Raw genomic sequence first — 16,361 nt, 5'->3', positions numbered from 1 at the left:
TCAGAATAGCATGAATCACAATCTGACTGTTTTGAAGTGCGCCAATGAAGAAGGCGTTTAGTAGAAGCTTCAGTTCCATTGTGAGACAGAAATTTAGATAATTTTGTTGGTATATTTTACGTTGTGTTTAATTGTCTAGGCAAGACCTATAGTATATGTACCTCACAACGATATTTATTAGTTCGACACATGTGGAGTTATTCTTTAATTGTTATATTTGTATTTGTTTTTTTTTGTTTATATATTTATTCATGTTTTTTTTAACAACACATGTTTTATTCATCAATTTGCTCAGGCGTTGATAAATTGGGAAACCCGCTTGAGTTTGGAGCATCACAACTGGAAATGAGAGATCGTGATGAATTCGCTTGTGATTATAAAAAAAAATCGTCGGCATATCTGTATCTTTCTGTTATTTTCTGTCATACAAAGCTCGCTGTGGAAGTTTGACTAATAGTTTGCTTTCATTGTTAACTGTCAGTGGCGGATCCAGAAAAGTATTTTGGGGGGAGTGTTACGAAAAGAATGTTTTTCAAGTTTAAAAATAATTAAAACCTATTTAGGAAATACGACAGGTCAAGATAGGCTTAATGGTCTGGCATCAATGAATATTCATAGGGATATTGATCTGTCAGTTGATGAAATACTAGAAGAATTCTTTCAAAAACCAAGGAAAATATAACATGGAATGTGAGATCCCGTGTAATCCTCAATTAATCACTTCAGCGATACTGCTTGTGCAAATGTAGAGAAAGTTTGAATTATATGAATAACAACAAAAATCTTGTAACTCATTATAATTGCTTATAATTTGATGTGATTTTTTTGATGAATAACCTCATTCCAGACCCATATCAACAAACATATATTTTTCTCTGAGTTTAGGGGGTGTTTTAACACAAAAAACACCACAAATCCATGCTAAATATCTTGCTGATATCTACTAATTCTTCGTAGTACTCTAAATTGAAAAATTTCTCGCTGAGAGATCGGAACAAAAAAATAAATATATATAGAGGGTGAATACTATTCGAAAATCTCTTTTTCTCTCGATCACTTTTTTTCTAAGGTTTAAAAATGATTATTATGTTTTTAGAAACGTTTTCCGCTAGAAAATTTATGATAAATTAGCAGATAAGGCAAAAATATACAAAAAACATGCTTCCGGGTAAATAAGTACCTAATTAAAATATACATACATATATTTATCATAATCAAATCAAGTTTATAAACACAAACACCACACTTGTCGCCACATATATGCATATATCAATAATTAATAAACTTCGGCTCTCGAACATAGGAAAGGAAGGATCCTATTTTTGCCCGTCTTGCAACCTGACGCTCCAACTGCACACGACTTATACATCGGGGCACCGATCAAGTTGGTGGTTGCATAGTTGCAGGCCAAGAGACACCCCTTATATGGTTGACCCGGCACGGAGTAAGTGCTGAAGGCGCAACCCACGCGAGTGTTTGCTTCACCAACCATAACTGTAAAATGACCAATGGCGCTAAAATAACAAAAAACATTGAAAATATATCATATTGCAATACTAATGCCCTGTTAAACTAACGGTCCAATATAATTATCCGGATATTTATCGATGATCGTCGTATTCGCGTAGCGCCCTTCACTGTACCACAAATTGTTGAATTGTCGGAACAGTTTCCGTACACTCGGGTTGTTAGGGCAACTGCCCCAAGCCAAATTCTGTCCAGAATGTTGGAATCTCGGCGTATTACGGCAAGCATCATGTTTCATTTGACACTGTTTGACATTCAGCGCTGCCATTGCGGCCAATTCATTGTCCCATTGCATGGAGCCCATGCGACATGCCGCGTTATATTTCGATCTACCACTCGCCACATAGTTGCGTTTATTATTGTGCAGGCGGACAATAAAACTCTTATCTCTCTTCGTTAAGGGCAGCATGACGGCATTACGACAAGACGCTGCGAATCGCTACCAAAAAATTTGAGAGTTTAATTAATATTTCGACGCCTAAGCCTAAGCCACTCACCCCATTATTATTGCATGCGATGTGCTTGCTGGAACCACAAAGGGATGGGTCGCAATAGTCTACCGCGTATACGATTTCAAGCACCGACACAGAAATAACTAAAAATACTAGCCTCAACTCCATTAAAATTTTTTCAATAAATAATATCGTTAAAATAATAAAACGGATACACCTCGCAGAGTGCTAAGTGCTAGACTGTGTGCATTATTGAAGGCCACAGTTGCTTTTATAGTGCAGCTCTTTCGTAAGTTTAACAGAAACAGATCACATTTCCCCAGAAGTATTCATACAAATATTTGCTATATATCGAGGTCTGTGAATTTCGTAAATATTTACATACATACATAATTTGAATACATAATTTTCTACAAAGGCCACAGTGGAACCCCTAAATTGCAGCTCATTAATTAATATCTATGAGAACTCATCGTCTCCAAAAGCTCTTCATATTGTGAGCGAGAGCTTTTGTGTTCTTAAAATTTTTCCACAAAAATTCTGAAGACTAAGGAAAGTAATTTAGTTTCTAGGGTTTCTGCAAACTTACCCAGACAGACGAGAACTGCATTGAGCATTAACGAAGTACATAGAAGACTAAATTCGATTGTGGTGTTAAAACGTGATAAGAACTACATATATAGTTTAATTGAAGACACTCAGAAGGAAAGTAGTTTTAAAAAAGCCTTATATCGTTTAAGTTCTATTTTGTCGAAAATTGTGACCTTAAAATATACTATTTTCGTAGTAAAATCAGCGGTTTTAGAGAGAAAGAGAAATGAGATTTTAGTGCTATGAATTAAGAAATCCAAAAACCACGAGTCATTCATTAGTAAGCATATACTAACTCTGAATGTCTTGATCTCAACATGTGAAAGCCAAACTGCATACGAGTTCAAGATACTTTTGTCTTTTGGATATATTTCATGATATGAAGCCTGTATGATATGTCCTAGAAAAAACGAATGGGGTCTTACATGAGTACCAGATAATATGGCTACAAACACTTGGTAGCTCTGTTAACCCTCGTGACTAATATTTTTCTTCCATTCTAATATTTTATACACTGGGTCATATTGATCCTTAAAATAATGTTAGATAGCAAAAATTGATTATAATTAAAATAATTCAATTTATATAGTGTTTACTGTATATTTTTTTAAACAATATCAGACATATTTAAGTAAATACATAAACCCATACGACGGTTTAAAATTATGTATTTTTTCAAATTTTATGCGCAATTTGGTTTTGCTATTTGGCGTTTGGCGTCAACTTCATACATACAAATAAACAGCAATATTTATTTTGCAAAAATTTTAATTCTAATTTTGAATGCACGTGTGTATTAAACCCTGGCAGTCGGGCTGTTTTCTATTAATTAAAATTTTTTTAGTTAACGAAATCTCTTTTTTTGAAGGAGTCGATATTTGCGAAAAATACGAGTAAATATTGAGTTTATATTTTTGGATGTTTTAACTTGAGCAACGTCTCAAGGCATTTTTACTCTCTAACATTCACCTATAACGATTCTCTGATTAATTTTTTCGGTAAACTCTTCAAAGTCCCTTAAGAATGACCTTTTTCCTCGGGATCATACGAGCTGATCCGTTAACTATTTAGATATTTTCTGGAAAATGTCAATGTTTTCAATTTTTATAACGATGAAGATGAGCGGCTCGAGGTTATGTGAAGCAAGAGTATGCCGATTGACAGGAGGAGGGTTCAGATATTATACTTACCATAGCTCCTACCTTCTCAATAAAGATAACAATGCACACTAAATCTAAAATGATAGATTAAAGTTTAAATCCTAAAAACACTGATCCCAAAATCCCCAAACCTTTAATCTTACGTTACCACAATCACCAAAATCCCACAAAAACGACCGCGCCCAATAAATTTTCGTATTTTATTACAACTCACATGCACTACACAAAATTATTGACATCGTATGTTTCACTTGTTGAGCAAAGATTTCGAAAAACTGGATTTTTACCGCTTTTACATTCGGTCGCAGGTTCCGTACACGATTTATAAATGGGGAAATCAATAACATTTGTTGTGGCATAGTTACAAATGAGCAGGAAACCTTCGAAATTATCTCCTTGCTCCTTGTAGATGACCGCACCGCAGCCCAGGCGAATATTTCTATCGGCCATCATAACGGTGAAATGACCGATGGCACTAAAATGCAAAGTCACCGCATAAACACGCTACAAACTTAACGAATTAACACAAGCACATTTACTCACGGTCCATTATATCCGCGCGGATATTTATCGACAAATGCCTGTTCAGTGTCCATAATTTCATTGAACCACAAATCAATCGAACGCTTCGACATAATCGTTATATTTGGTGTGCCATAGAAATTCATCCAAGCTATATTTTGACCCGAATGCAGAAAGGTGTCGGTGTTGCGACAGGGGTCGTGATCGATTTCGCATCGCTTCGCATGTAGCATTGCCAGAGAGGCCAACTCATCGTCCCAATCCATGGTGGCCATGCGACAAGCTGGCTTCAATTTCGTGTCACCACCCGCTACAGTGTTCCGTTTCTCATTGTGCATTTGAATGAGAGCGTCCTTTTGCACGGGTGTGAATTGTATCTCCCTCGGATTTACGCAATCTTCGCTGAATTTCTACGAAGTAAGAGCGATGAGCGTTACAAAGGTCCGAAGTATTTACTAGTTCTTTGTCACTATGTAGTTCTTACCCCATCGTTGTTGCAGGCGGTATGCTTTCCTTTGCGACATAAATCCGGTTTGCAGTAGTCCGTGCTGTGCGCGGAGTCCAGAAACGCCAGCAGCGTAGCAAAAAGTATAAACGCCAACTCCATTTCAACTGATGAGTTCTACAAATGGGAAATGGTAAGCGATAAATGTCGCTTATATTGTTACAGTTATCTAATAGTTATAATATATATGTAACTCAATATTAGACAAATCTTATGAATTAGTACGGATCGCTAACAAAGTTCAAAGCCCGAATTACTTCTGCCTAAACAATTTTTAAGATTTCTTATTGTGGTACTTTAGTCTTAGGCGTATCGAAAGTAACTTAAGCCACATTTAGAGCACAGCCATGAGGTCTTGACTTTGTTTGCATAGATGAGATTAGTGCTAAAAAAGAGAGAGAGTTTAAGATTGAGAGAGAGAGAAAGATAATTCTCCGTTTGGTTATCGTCCAATAGTTTTTATGAGTTCGACACGTCTCGCATAATATTCAGCGTCCAATATGAGTTTTTGAGCGAATTTGTTCTTGTGTAAAAAAGAGCTTCAAAGCTATCTATAGTTGTTCTACTTCCGGAAATTGAGCCCGCAACCCATCAATCGAGTGTTGGTCACGTACTAAACACTTCGTTTCTGTATTTGTATATTTAATATCTGACTTGATCAGTTCAAAACGTTATATGAAAATATAAGTATTGACGTAAATCCCCATCCTAATGTGAATATTGACCTATATAATATAGATATATAGATAAATGTCACGATTTCATGCATGAGTATGATTGAGAATATTGCCGATAATACATTTTCTTGCATTACATCAAAAGTAATTATATGTAGATAGGTACAATGTATAACTAAATCGTGACCGATAACTCAAAATTTCACTTTTTTCAATTAAACAATACTCGGTTCAACGGTTTTAGTCCAATTTAAAAACATTTCTTGCGCTCATTGGGGAAGAACTTTGTTAGGAAATATTCGAAAATTAGACTCTCGAGTACACATTTTAAAACTTTTTTTCTGGGGAGGTGGATATTAAAAAAAATATTTTTTGGAATAAATTTTTTTTTTCACCAAGCCCTCGTTACTATTCTCTCTTTGATTACTTGTTTTATATACAAAATATAGTTTGTTTACCAGTGCTTTTAAAACTGTTCGTGTATTGTATATGTTATTGCTTCAAAAAGTACTAAATATTTAAGACATGAACCAAAGAGATAAAGTGTATTTAGCAAAGTTAGCAACCGTTTTATCTTTGAAAGTATGGAGTAAAACTAAAGTACCTTGTAGGAAATATTGAAATGGAGTTAATTACTTAAAATTACTTAATTTAAAGGTTCTGAAGAACAAAATTTAAACCCGAAACGTTAACGAACGTATCGTAAAAATAAAATCTGTAAAATATATTCTGCAAAATTTATTCAAAACCTTTTATTGTTAAATAAGACTAAAATTCTAATATTAAAATTAAATTAAAAAATCATTTGAATAAAAGTCAAATGTAGTCTTTAAAAATACACTATATATAATTATCTCTATATAATTTTTCTACTGGAAACAGAAACTATTTATATTAGATTGGCAACTATCTCCCTTCCGCTTTTTTGCTCTTTATTCAATGCTTTAAAATATGATACAGTGATCAGATTTAGTTCAAATATGCGCCGTTTCGTTCAATAATCTGTTTCCATCATAATACCCCCTCGTAGAAGCCCCCTCCTTATTTGCGATGAACTCGGTCAGCCACTTTTCACAAGCCTCTTTTGAAGTTCAACTTGACACCACCAAGGGCGTTCGCTATAATCACTTGGCGCTATGTCCGGGCTATATGGTGGATGCGATGAAACCTCCCATCCGAGCTAACGTAGCTTCTGACGAGCCATCAACAAAGTATGTGGCCTGGCGTTGTCCTGGTGGAACACTACACCCTTCCTGTTGACCAATTCTAGCGGTCCAGTTATTCGCAGTATATGGTAGAATTAAGCGTGTGGCCATATGGAAGCAGCTCATATTGGATGATTCCATTCTAATCCCACCAAACACACAGCGAAACCTTCCTGGCCGTCAATCCCGGCTCGGGACGATTCACCGGCTTCAACCACGACCGTTTTCGCTTGATATTGTCGTGATCAATTTTTCGTCCCCAGTTACCTTCCGCTTCAAAAATGGGTCGAGTTCGTTCCGTTTTAGCAGCATATCGCAGGCGTTGATTCGGTCCAGAAGGTTTTTTTCATCAAATCATGCAGATGGAATAAAATGGTTTGGTGACTTTACTCCCATCTCCTGGGCGATGTCACGATATGCCACATGCCGGTCTAACTCGATGTTTTCCATGTCTTGATCGGTATTCGTCGTTTCTGAATCGTCGAAACCATTCCTCCGCATTTCGAAGTGATACAGTACCATCCCCCAAAACACCATTAATCTCACTGAACGTTTCTGTAGCGAATTTGCCTTTTACGACGTTAGTGAACTCCATGTTTAGACGTCTATAACTGTTGAACGCAATATTCAAATTAATCAATATTCAAATTAATCATAGCGTCGTTTTGTAGGATATGTCAAGACCTTTCAATATATAAATATATGTATAATATTGCCAGATACGAGCTCTGTAGCGCTTTATACATAGCGCGAACATTTTTAACCAAAAGGTCTTATGAATTTCCAACCAACACTTAAATCTTAATATAGTATATTCATAAGATTGTGCTGAAAATTTAATGTTAGGTTGTATTTGATAGTCCCCATATCTTTCTTTGTTTCACTACAATTATATGAGACATTGAAGGCTCCCTTTAGCTTTCCTATAGGTTCCTCAACAGTTTCAGCTAACCGCCCAATATTACTCGTGCATACATACTGTGGAAATTTAATTCCAGTTCCGAGTTCTCTGATGTTGATGGATTACACGACGATGAGTGCAGCCTTTCCGAGCTCAATTAGCGCTAGATGCGCCATTTTGATACAGTGCAGTATATTAAGCATGTCCTTTCCAAAATTGGTTCAATGAAGTATGCCTTTAGTTAGTTCAAAGGTTAGTAGTTAAAACTAAACAGAGTTGCATTTAAATTTACTACTCGGGAAGGCCAAAGGATCGTTCATATATATGACACGAAATATAAAAGAGTAACATGTGGTATGCACGAAAAAAATTTATGAATAAAAATCATGTACATACATATCTACATATATACATATATGTATAGTTAATCAACAAATTTTACGCTACAAAGTGTATCTAGTCACCCAAGCATTGTATCACATTTACGCTTTAACAAGAAATCAATTTGTGACTTTTCACTCTAATTGACATCCCACTGGATGATATGACTTTTTGGTTAATTAGACAAGAGTACTTACATACATACATACACATATGTATTTATGTCAATGCTTGTCACTCCATAATTAGGCACTGGAGTTAACTAGCGAGTGATTTTCATTGCTCAGACGCTAAATTGGAAATGTTTACTTTTAAGATTAGACATGCAATAGAACATCGAAAATGAAATAAAATAAAATACAATACAATTAACGCAGCTAAATTAGTTACAACAAATACAAAAATATATAAAAAATACAGTACTCACTATGTATAGTACATATGTATATGTGTTTGTTTGTATGCGCATACAAATATTTTCTTTTGTGTCAAATTACTGTTTTGGTTGAAGTTTTAAGCTGGCAACTGCTAGTCATTGCAATAATTGTACGATCAATTAATTACTATGTCCGCTAAAGAAATATTGATTGCTAAATATTTTTTTTATATTTTTTGTTGTGTTTTTGGCCTTTTGCTCATTGGTCAGTCGCTGGTATTGGGTAATCAAGAATAATTGCCTCGCTGTCGTACGGCATAACAATGAAATAAGTCAAATGATTATGTACAGACATAAATGCACATACCTATGTATATGTATATGAGTACATATTTATTTATGAAAATTTGTATATATTGGGTAATCCCAAATAAATAATTTAACTGCGATATGAGTTAGTAAAGGCTGTAAGAATTCGTCGTTATTATTCAACATAGTTCTCAACGGGAGCACCGATTATAGCGATATTTTAACTTTTCGATATCATAGATGTAGTAAGATTAGTGTTTTTTCTTTAAAATACGTCTCAACTCCGGAGATTTCAGTTCACCAACCATTAATAAATATTATGTCCAACATATTCTTTTGATACCTGTAGTTACATTTTGCGATAATCTAAAATCATTTCATGTATTTTTGAAGCTTACGTTCGAAATAGTTTGCTTTGAACGTCCACTGCGTCTTCGGAGCTCATATGTGCTCCTTGGAGTATAGTAAACCACTTTCGAATGACTGTTAGCCTAGAGTCCAGAATCCAAACCCCACTCATCAACTAAGTAAAACTTTTTGGTATCAACAGTAAATTTTCGTCAAAATATAATATTCCAATATCACAAGAAATTCTGGTTATCAAACTTTCGAATACCAATTTTAAAAATTTAAGGTCGAGTATAACTACAGAGAAACCCCTTCTAACGGACAACTCCCTTGAGCGGGCATTTTTCATGTATCAAGCTTAATTTTTAGAACAAATGACCTTCTCTTGGGTGGACAAAAATCACTCGACGGTGAGTGTCTGTTCAAGAGAGTTTTCACTGTATAAAACATATGCAATTATAGGCTCCCTCTCCAAGACAGCTTCGTCGACCTTTTCATTGTGCCTAATAAATCTTTGATAATAATGTGATTTAAAGATTTCTGAACAGGTTCAAGATTCTTGACTACATGCGAGTAGTTAGTTCCAAATGAACATATGATACTTTAAGCTATATAATTGCCCATGAACCTACTCCAGGCTTCAATGGAAGCTAAATCATCAAAATAAGCTGAGTCAGCACTAACTTTTGTTTGATGACTCCTGAAAGAATCGGTTACAATTCAAATGGATTTCATCGTTGCATTTGTTATAGAAAATCCATGAAAGTTCCCGGAGCTTTCGACAAATACGGTCCGAGGGGTTCAATTAGTACTACATATTGTCGATTCGACCTTCCGGAACCAATTCATAATGTACTTGCGGTATTCGAAGTAAATGATGAATATGGTTTTGATATTTGAATGACTTAGACCCCAAGTGTGGGGAGAAGAGTTACAATCTTTCTTTAATACTTAGCTCATTTGGTACGAGACCTACTATTGGATAATGCGATATAGGGATATAGGGACAAAATCTACTACATTTACGTTGTATGATTTCATTGTAAAAACTTTGTCGTTGTGAGATCACTAAGCAAATCTCTGCATATGCAGGAAGATTTCACTTGTACAGTTTTCAGCGCTGTCCTTTGTAATACCAAAAATCTTCTATTGAATCGGAAAGACCCTTATGGTTCGGCAAAGCGCTTGGATTCTGTTACAAATTTCTTGTGACGGCTAATGTAAATTCTGGGCAACTTGATAGGTTCGCCGATGGTGAGCCTTCCAAGGTGTTTTAACCACAGCCTGCCAAAAGTTGGACATTGAGGGAAAGAAAAACTGATTTTTCTGCGATCTAATGACTCCCACTGAAAGCTATACTATTCAAATATCGATAAAGCAAAAATCAAAATTTTGTTTTTTCCTTTCGATTTTCATTCATATTTGTTAAAATCAAACCCCCTCTTTTCGCTGCACTGGTATTACCCAAAAAATATTTTTTATGCTTATTTATTGGTTCATTTACGTTTCACCTTTTTTACGCCGTTGCGCCATTGAGCATGAACAATGCATTTCGCTGACTTCATGTAAACAAATCACTGTCATAATAATAAACCGTTGACAGGCAATAAATTCAATTCATAGCGCACAACCGAACCTCTAATAAAGAAGAAGAAAAGTGGAAGTGGAAACAGAATAAGAGCAATGAACGAATTTCCTTCCTGCAGTGGGAACATCTTCCTTTGTAATGCTTCCTGCCGATGCTTGTGTGTGCGCGCGAACAAAGGCGACTGCAGTGAAAATTTACCAAACAAATTCGAAACAGATCAGTGATCGGCAATTGAGTTTATGGAAAGCGGAGCCGCTTAGAATGAGCCGAAGCAAAATAGAAATCAAAACAAAGTGCGAGTGCGACGATGACCCCGGAGGCAGCGGAACAACGCAACGCAGCGCAATACGCAGCATAACGAAGCAATTATCTCAGCTACAATTATGGGCGGCAGCGGGAGAGGGAGAAAGAGAGGGTGTGGCGGCAAATGATCAACCGCGTCAATAGCGATTTCACACTCTCTGTGGTAGTTAGGAAATACGATTGGTAATACGAATGAAAAGCAGATCGGTTACGATTTCTCCGCACAAAGCTACAACAAGAAGTTAGAACAACAACATTGATTACAATCGTATGCATGTGAGAGAGTGTATGTGTGTGTGTCTGCTTTCGTGGTGACCTTACATTGCTGTTACCAATTTGTCGGAATGACTTTGATTTTTCGGCGAGGTGACAATTGTCAAATTAGTTTTGGCCGAAAAAAAATTTGAGGCGAGACATTACACATTGCGACAGTTCGTTAATGGACCGAGCTAATTTGCCGCTGAACACAGATACAAATGTATATATGTGTGTTTATGAGGGAGAGAATAATGAGCGGAGGTGAACGAACAACGAAATTCAGAAGCCAATTCGAAATTAGCGCAACGTTTGCAGGTAGTTTTCCAAACACACACACACACACTTATTGGTTACATATCTTCACATAGGAAGTGTGAAAGGAAATATTTTGGAACGCCTGGCGAGCGTCTGGAGTACACTTCCTTTGTGCCGTTTTAATATGTGACAGGTAATGTTGTTGCATGCCTCATCGTCTGCGTTCAGAGTGTGGGAAACTGCAGTTCCTCGAATAAAAATCACCAAATCACACACACAAACACATGTGTGTGTTGCATTATAAAGCATTTCAAAGATTTCGGAAAAAGTGGTAATAGTTTCGAAAAGTAAAAAATAATAAAATAAAATACAAATAATACAAAAGCCCATACGTACAGGCAGGAAGAACTGACAAAGCCACTATTATGTCCTTTGATGTCAGCAATGAGATGAGGATGGCTGTGGTGTTAGTAGCTGTATAGTAAACGACTATTGTATTGCTGTGTGTCATTCACAAGCGATTTTGCTGAGAGTTTTCCAATAGCGACTATCAACGGTTGGAACTCCAGTGACATGTGTGGGTTGCGACATCGCAGGCTTTTGTGACGCAAAGAAATGTACGCGGAGTGTCGTAAGGGTATATAAGATGCATGTGTGTATATGCATGTATGTAATTCACTTTCTATGCGCGCACACACGTAATGCATTGCATAGTATTGCGGCAAAACCTGCTACAATTTTAATGAACTACAAATGCTGTCAAACGGAATAATAAATGCCACAATGAATTTAGGTAACCGTACAACAACAGTAATAACAAACATTATTGACAGTATCGATAACAAGTGCTATGGATGTGAAAAGGAAGTAAAAAAGGAGAAAGTAAATGCAATAAATGATGTCGGGGAAAATAAAATATATAATGGTTTAAATTCAGGCGAGTTAAAATTTTATAGTTGCTAAAAAATATGTAAATTATTAAAATTATATTGCTTTCTGATTTCCATGGTAAAACATAATTCTTACATTCTTGGTTCAAGCTTAACCTTTTATAGAGATCACTTAGCGAAATTTTCTGAAAAAAAGTGTATATGTATTTTTATTACATGAATTCTCTCCAAAGAGAGCTGTATGGGAGTATTTTTGAAAAAGGAGTAAAAGAATCTATATACATAAACAAGTAAGGAAAGGCTAAGTTCGGGTGCAACCGAACATTTTATACTCTCGCAATTTGTTGCTATATTTTTATTATGAAAACACACAATTTTACCCATATATTCGGAATAAATATTTTTCACATATTAACCGATTTATTATTCTCATTAATTCATATATAAGGGAAGTTATGACCCGATTTTAACCTTTTCTGGTACAGAGACACACTATTAGAAGACAAATATTTCCTCTGAATTAAATTAAGATACCTGCGAGATTTACCGAAATTTTCGGTGAAAAATTACTATGGGGCACTGAGTTCTTCATATTCGATATCCGGGGCATTGAAAAGTTATAGTCTGATTTCGACAATTTTTTCACAAGTGATGCCACATATCATATACAGTATTTGTGTAAAGTTTTATTTCGCTATCTTCATTGGTGCCTTACGTATATATTATAAAGTGAAGGAATAAGATGAAATTCAAAATTGAGTTATATGGGAAGTAGGCGTAGTTGTGAACCGATTTCGCCAGTGTCATCAGGGTGTCAAGAAAATATTATATACCGAATTTCATTGAAATCTGTTGAGTAGTTCTTGAGATATGGTTTTTGACCCATAAGTGGGCGACGCCATGCCCATTTTCCATTTTGTAAAAAATCTCAGTGCAGCTTCCTTCTGCCATTTCTTATGTAAAATTTGGTGTTTCTGACGTTTCTCGTTAGTGAGTGAACGCACTTTTAGTCATTTTGTGAGTGAACGCACTTTTAGTCATTTTCAACCTAACCTTTGTGTGGGAGGTGGGCGTGGTCCGATTTCTTTCATTTTTGGACTGTATAAGGAAAGGGCTAAAAGAAACGACTGCAGAAAGTTTGGTTTATATAGCTTTATTGATTTGCAAGATATATACAAAAAACCTATTTGGGGGCGAGGTCACGCGCACTTTTCCAAAAAAAATACATTCAAATGTGCCCCTCCCAAATGTGATCCTATGTTCCAAATTTTATTTTCATAACTTTATTTATGGCTTAGTTATAGCTCTTTATGTGTTTTTGGTTATCGTCATTTTGTGGGCGTGGCAGTGGTCCGATTCCGCCCATCTTCGAACTTAACCTTCTTATGGTGCCAAGGAACACGTGTTCCAAGACAGACGGACGGACGGACAGACAGACCTCCGGATTTGAACTTTACTCGTCACCCTGATCACTTTGGTATATATAACCCTATATCTAACTCGTTTAGTTTTAGGACTTACAAACAACCGTTATGTGGACAAAACTATAATACTCTCTTAGCAGTTGCGAGAGTATAATAATGATCTAAAATGGTTAAAATACTCTGAGATGTTCATTGTAGAATAACTTACGGTAAAATAGTTATTTATATTTATTTACGATTTTTTACATATTTTAACAAGTCATATTTTCTTTAGAACAAAACTCAGTATTAGGATTTCAATATAAAGGGTCCAGAAAGCTTTTTAAAATATTACCAAAAAGTTCAAAAATAATTTATAAAGGTTCAAGATGATTTTTTTTTACTTAACTACTAAGGTATGAAGAACTCAAAAATATTCCGCAAATTCATTCGCAAATTGTTATAAGAGCCTTAAGGGGGGGTAAGGTTTGTTTCGTCGCCTTTTTCATGATTTTTTTTTTAATATTGCTGTAAGTTTATTTTACTTATTATTATATGAAAGTTCAACATTTGAAGGATACTTAAAAAAGTTTTATCGAAAAATAGCGAGGAATAACGGATTTATCGTCGATCTCTGCAGGCACCTCGAAAAGAAGTTGTTGTGCGGTGACCAGCCTACAGCATCATTGGATCATCCGAAACCAAAAAATCAAAAAGCTTTCTTTAGTTTATTAGTTTATCTTTCAATTGACGTCGAGTTTTTTTTTTTAATTTTTAAATTTTTCAATTTTTGGTACCATTTTTAAGCCAAAATTACGATTTTAGACGAAAAAATCGACCTGTTTGTTATTGTAAAATTGTTAGTAATTAAAATTGTTGGAAAAAATCATTCGAGAGTTAGATATGTATATGTAGAATATTTGTTCAAAATTTCAAAACGATCGATGCAGTAGTTTTTTCTGTAGGCTGGTCACAGACTTTAAAAATGACATATTTGGGAAAATCGATTCAAAGTTTTGTACACACAGCGCAGGTAGCTGGAGGTACCGTTATTCAACCTGCTGTAACTTTGTTAGTTTTTCTCCGAATGACCTAAAACTTTAACACAATATTCTTGAGATGTTGATGAATCAGAAAAAAAAAATAAAAAAATAAAAAAAATGAAAAAAAAGTTGTCAAAAAGTATATCTAACTATTTGGTACAGCATCATTTTCGAACATTTTTTCTCCAAAAAATATTAATATTAAGAACACAAGAACCTTGAACATAAAGATAATAAGTTCCTCGTTAGGTAAACTTGATAGAAAATAATCTGAATTGTTTCGCTCGATACAATTTGAAATTATCGAACTTGAAGCTAGGAGTGGAAGAAGATTAAGATTTGTATATTTATTTCACTTCCATAATATTACAGAGCCATAAGTTACTCCAATCCATTCAAATTATGTAAATTTAATTAAAAAATCACAGCAAAATATTTGCTTTATAAAAGATTGCCACGCTCGAGCACACTGCCAGTGTTCCACATGAATGAAGAAATGAACCCACAATGGTCTAAGTTCCGCGAAGTTTTTATAATGTATCAGAAAGGAAGCTCAAAGGAACCAACAACAAAGAGAATATTCGTATCTTTTCTCAACATAATGGATATAAATACAAACATACATGCATACGTACAAACGTACAAACAAATGAAATGAAATGAAAGTGAATACGAAAAATATTAGACAAGTGACAGAGAAGCGTTGAAATCTTGAAACGAAACTAATGAATTTTCACAAGTCCTGTGGGAAATGGCATATTAACTCGGGCTAACCACCACCCAGCATGTCACCTGCTCATGCTATTGACGTAACCGACAACAAGCAACAACAATAACAAATGTAGAAAGAACAACAACAGTAACAACTAGTTGTGCTTTGCAACCGAAGCCACAAATATACCAAATAAAAGCTTGCACAATTTTACCCAGCACCCTCCCCTTCCTTTCCTCGCTCATCACTTTTGTTACGTAGCGTCGTTGTAATGGTAATTCAATACTTTTGCGTCAACATAAAAAAGTAATAAGTATGACAGCGACATGCGGCAAATAGCAGGCGGCAGACAACACTACTTGCAAAAACAACACCAAAAACAAAAAAAACAACAATTACCAGTAACAATCGCTCATGAGCGTGTATCTCTACGCTAAGTAGATACTACTTGTCCGAGTACGAATATGAAACAAATTGGAAAGCACATATTTTTCACTGCAATTACTTAAATAGAGCGAAGGGTAAGCGGCTGTATGAAGGGGGTGGTCAGCTGATGGGTGCACAGCTCGCTTATTTCATACCAGATTGCCTGGCCCAGCCCAACAGGTTTCTCGTATTACACCTACTCGTGCTAGCGTTGCATAGAAAACCGTTTGAGAGAGGCCGTGCATCCATCAAGGCGTTTAGGCATTGTGTGTGGCATGCAACAGAAGGCGCTAATAGATTTCGCATTAAGACATGTCAGCATCGAACAATAACAACAATAGTTGAAAAAAAAGCGTAAAAGTAAGAGAAAACAACAACAACAATAACCGCTGCACACGCTTGGCCGAATTTCGCATTTTCGATTAAGACAGCTAACCCTAATAGTCCGTCATATCCACGGTCTCAGTGGAATTGATCGAGAGTGATGACTGCTGCGTAAGCCGCCACGATGTTTGACTCACTGCGAATG

At 35.6% G+C, this 16,361-nt stretch overlaps 2 protein-coding genes across 2 annotated transcripts; both read right to left on the bottom strand.

The window, feature by feature from the left end:
• Positions 1–1,158: 1,158 nt before the first annotated feature.
• On the bottom strand, positions 1,159–2,237 carry LOC105210027 (antigen 5 like allergen Cul n 1). The gene is made up of 3 exons (XM_011180742.2): positions 2,025–2,237; positions 1,578–1,966; positions 1,159–1,514 (listed from the first exon to the last, which is right to left on the bottom strand). The coding sequence occupies exons 1-3, from the start codon at positions 2,145–2,147 to the stop codon at positions 1,277–1,279; spliced, it is 750 nt and encodes a 249-aa protein (XP_011179044.1). The 5' UTR covers positions 2,148–2,237; the 3' UTR covers positions 1,159–1,276.
• A 1,679-nt stretch (positions 2,238–3,916) lies between these two features.
• Positions 3,917–5,003, bottom strand: LOC105210026 (antigen 5 like allergen Cul n 1). Its single transcript, XM_011180741.3, has 3 exons — positions 4,737–5,003; positions 4,274–4,662; positions 3,917–4,205 (listed from the first exon to the last, which is right to left on the bottom strand). The coding sequence occupies exons 1-3, from the start codon at positions 4,857–4,859 to the stop codon at positions 3,950–3,952; spliced, it is 768 nt and encodes a 255-aa protein (XP_011179043.1). The 5' UTR covers positions 4,860–5,003; the 3' UTR covers positions 3,917–3,949.
• Between the last annotated feature and the right edge of the window lie 11,358 nt (positions 5,004–16,361).

Source organism: Zeugodacus cucurbitae, chromosome 5, assembly GCF_028554725.1.
Source record: "Zeugodacus cucurbitae isolate PBARC_wt_2022May chromosome 5, idZeuCucr1.2, whole genome shotgun sequence".
Taxonomy (NCBI): Eukaryota; Metazoa; Arthropoda; class Insecta; order Diptera; family Tephritidae; genus Zeugodacus; species Zeugodacus cucurbitae.
This window is presented reverse-complemented; position numbering and strand designations above follow the sequence as displayed.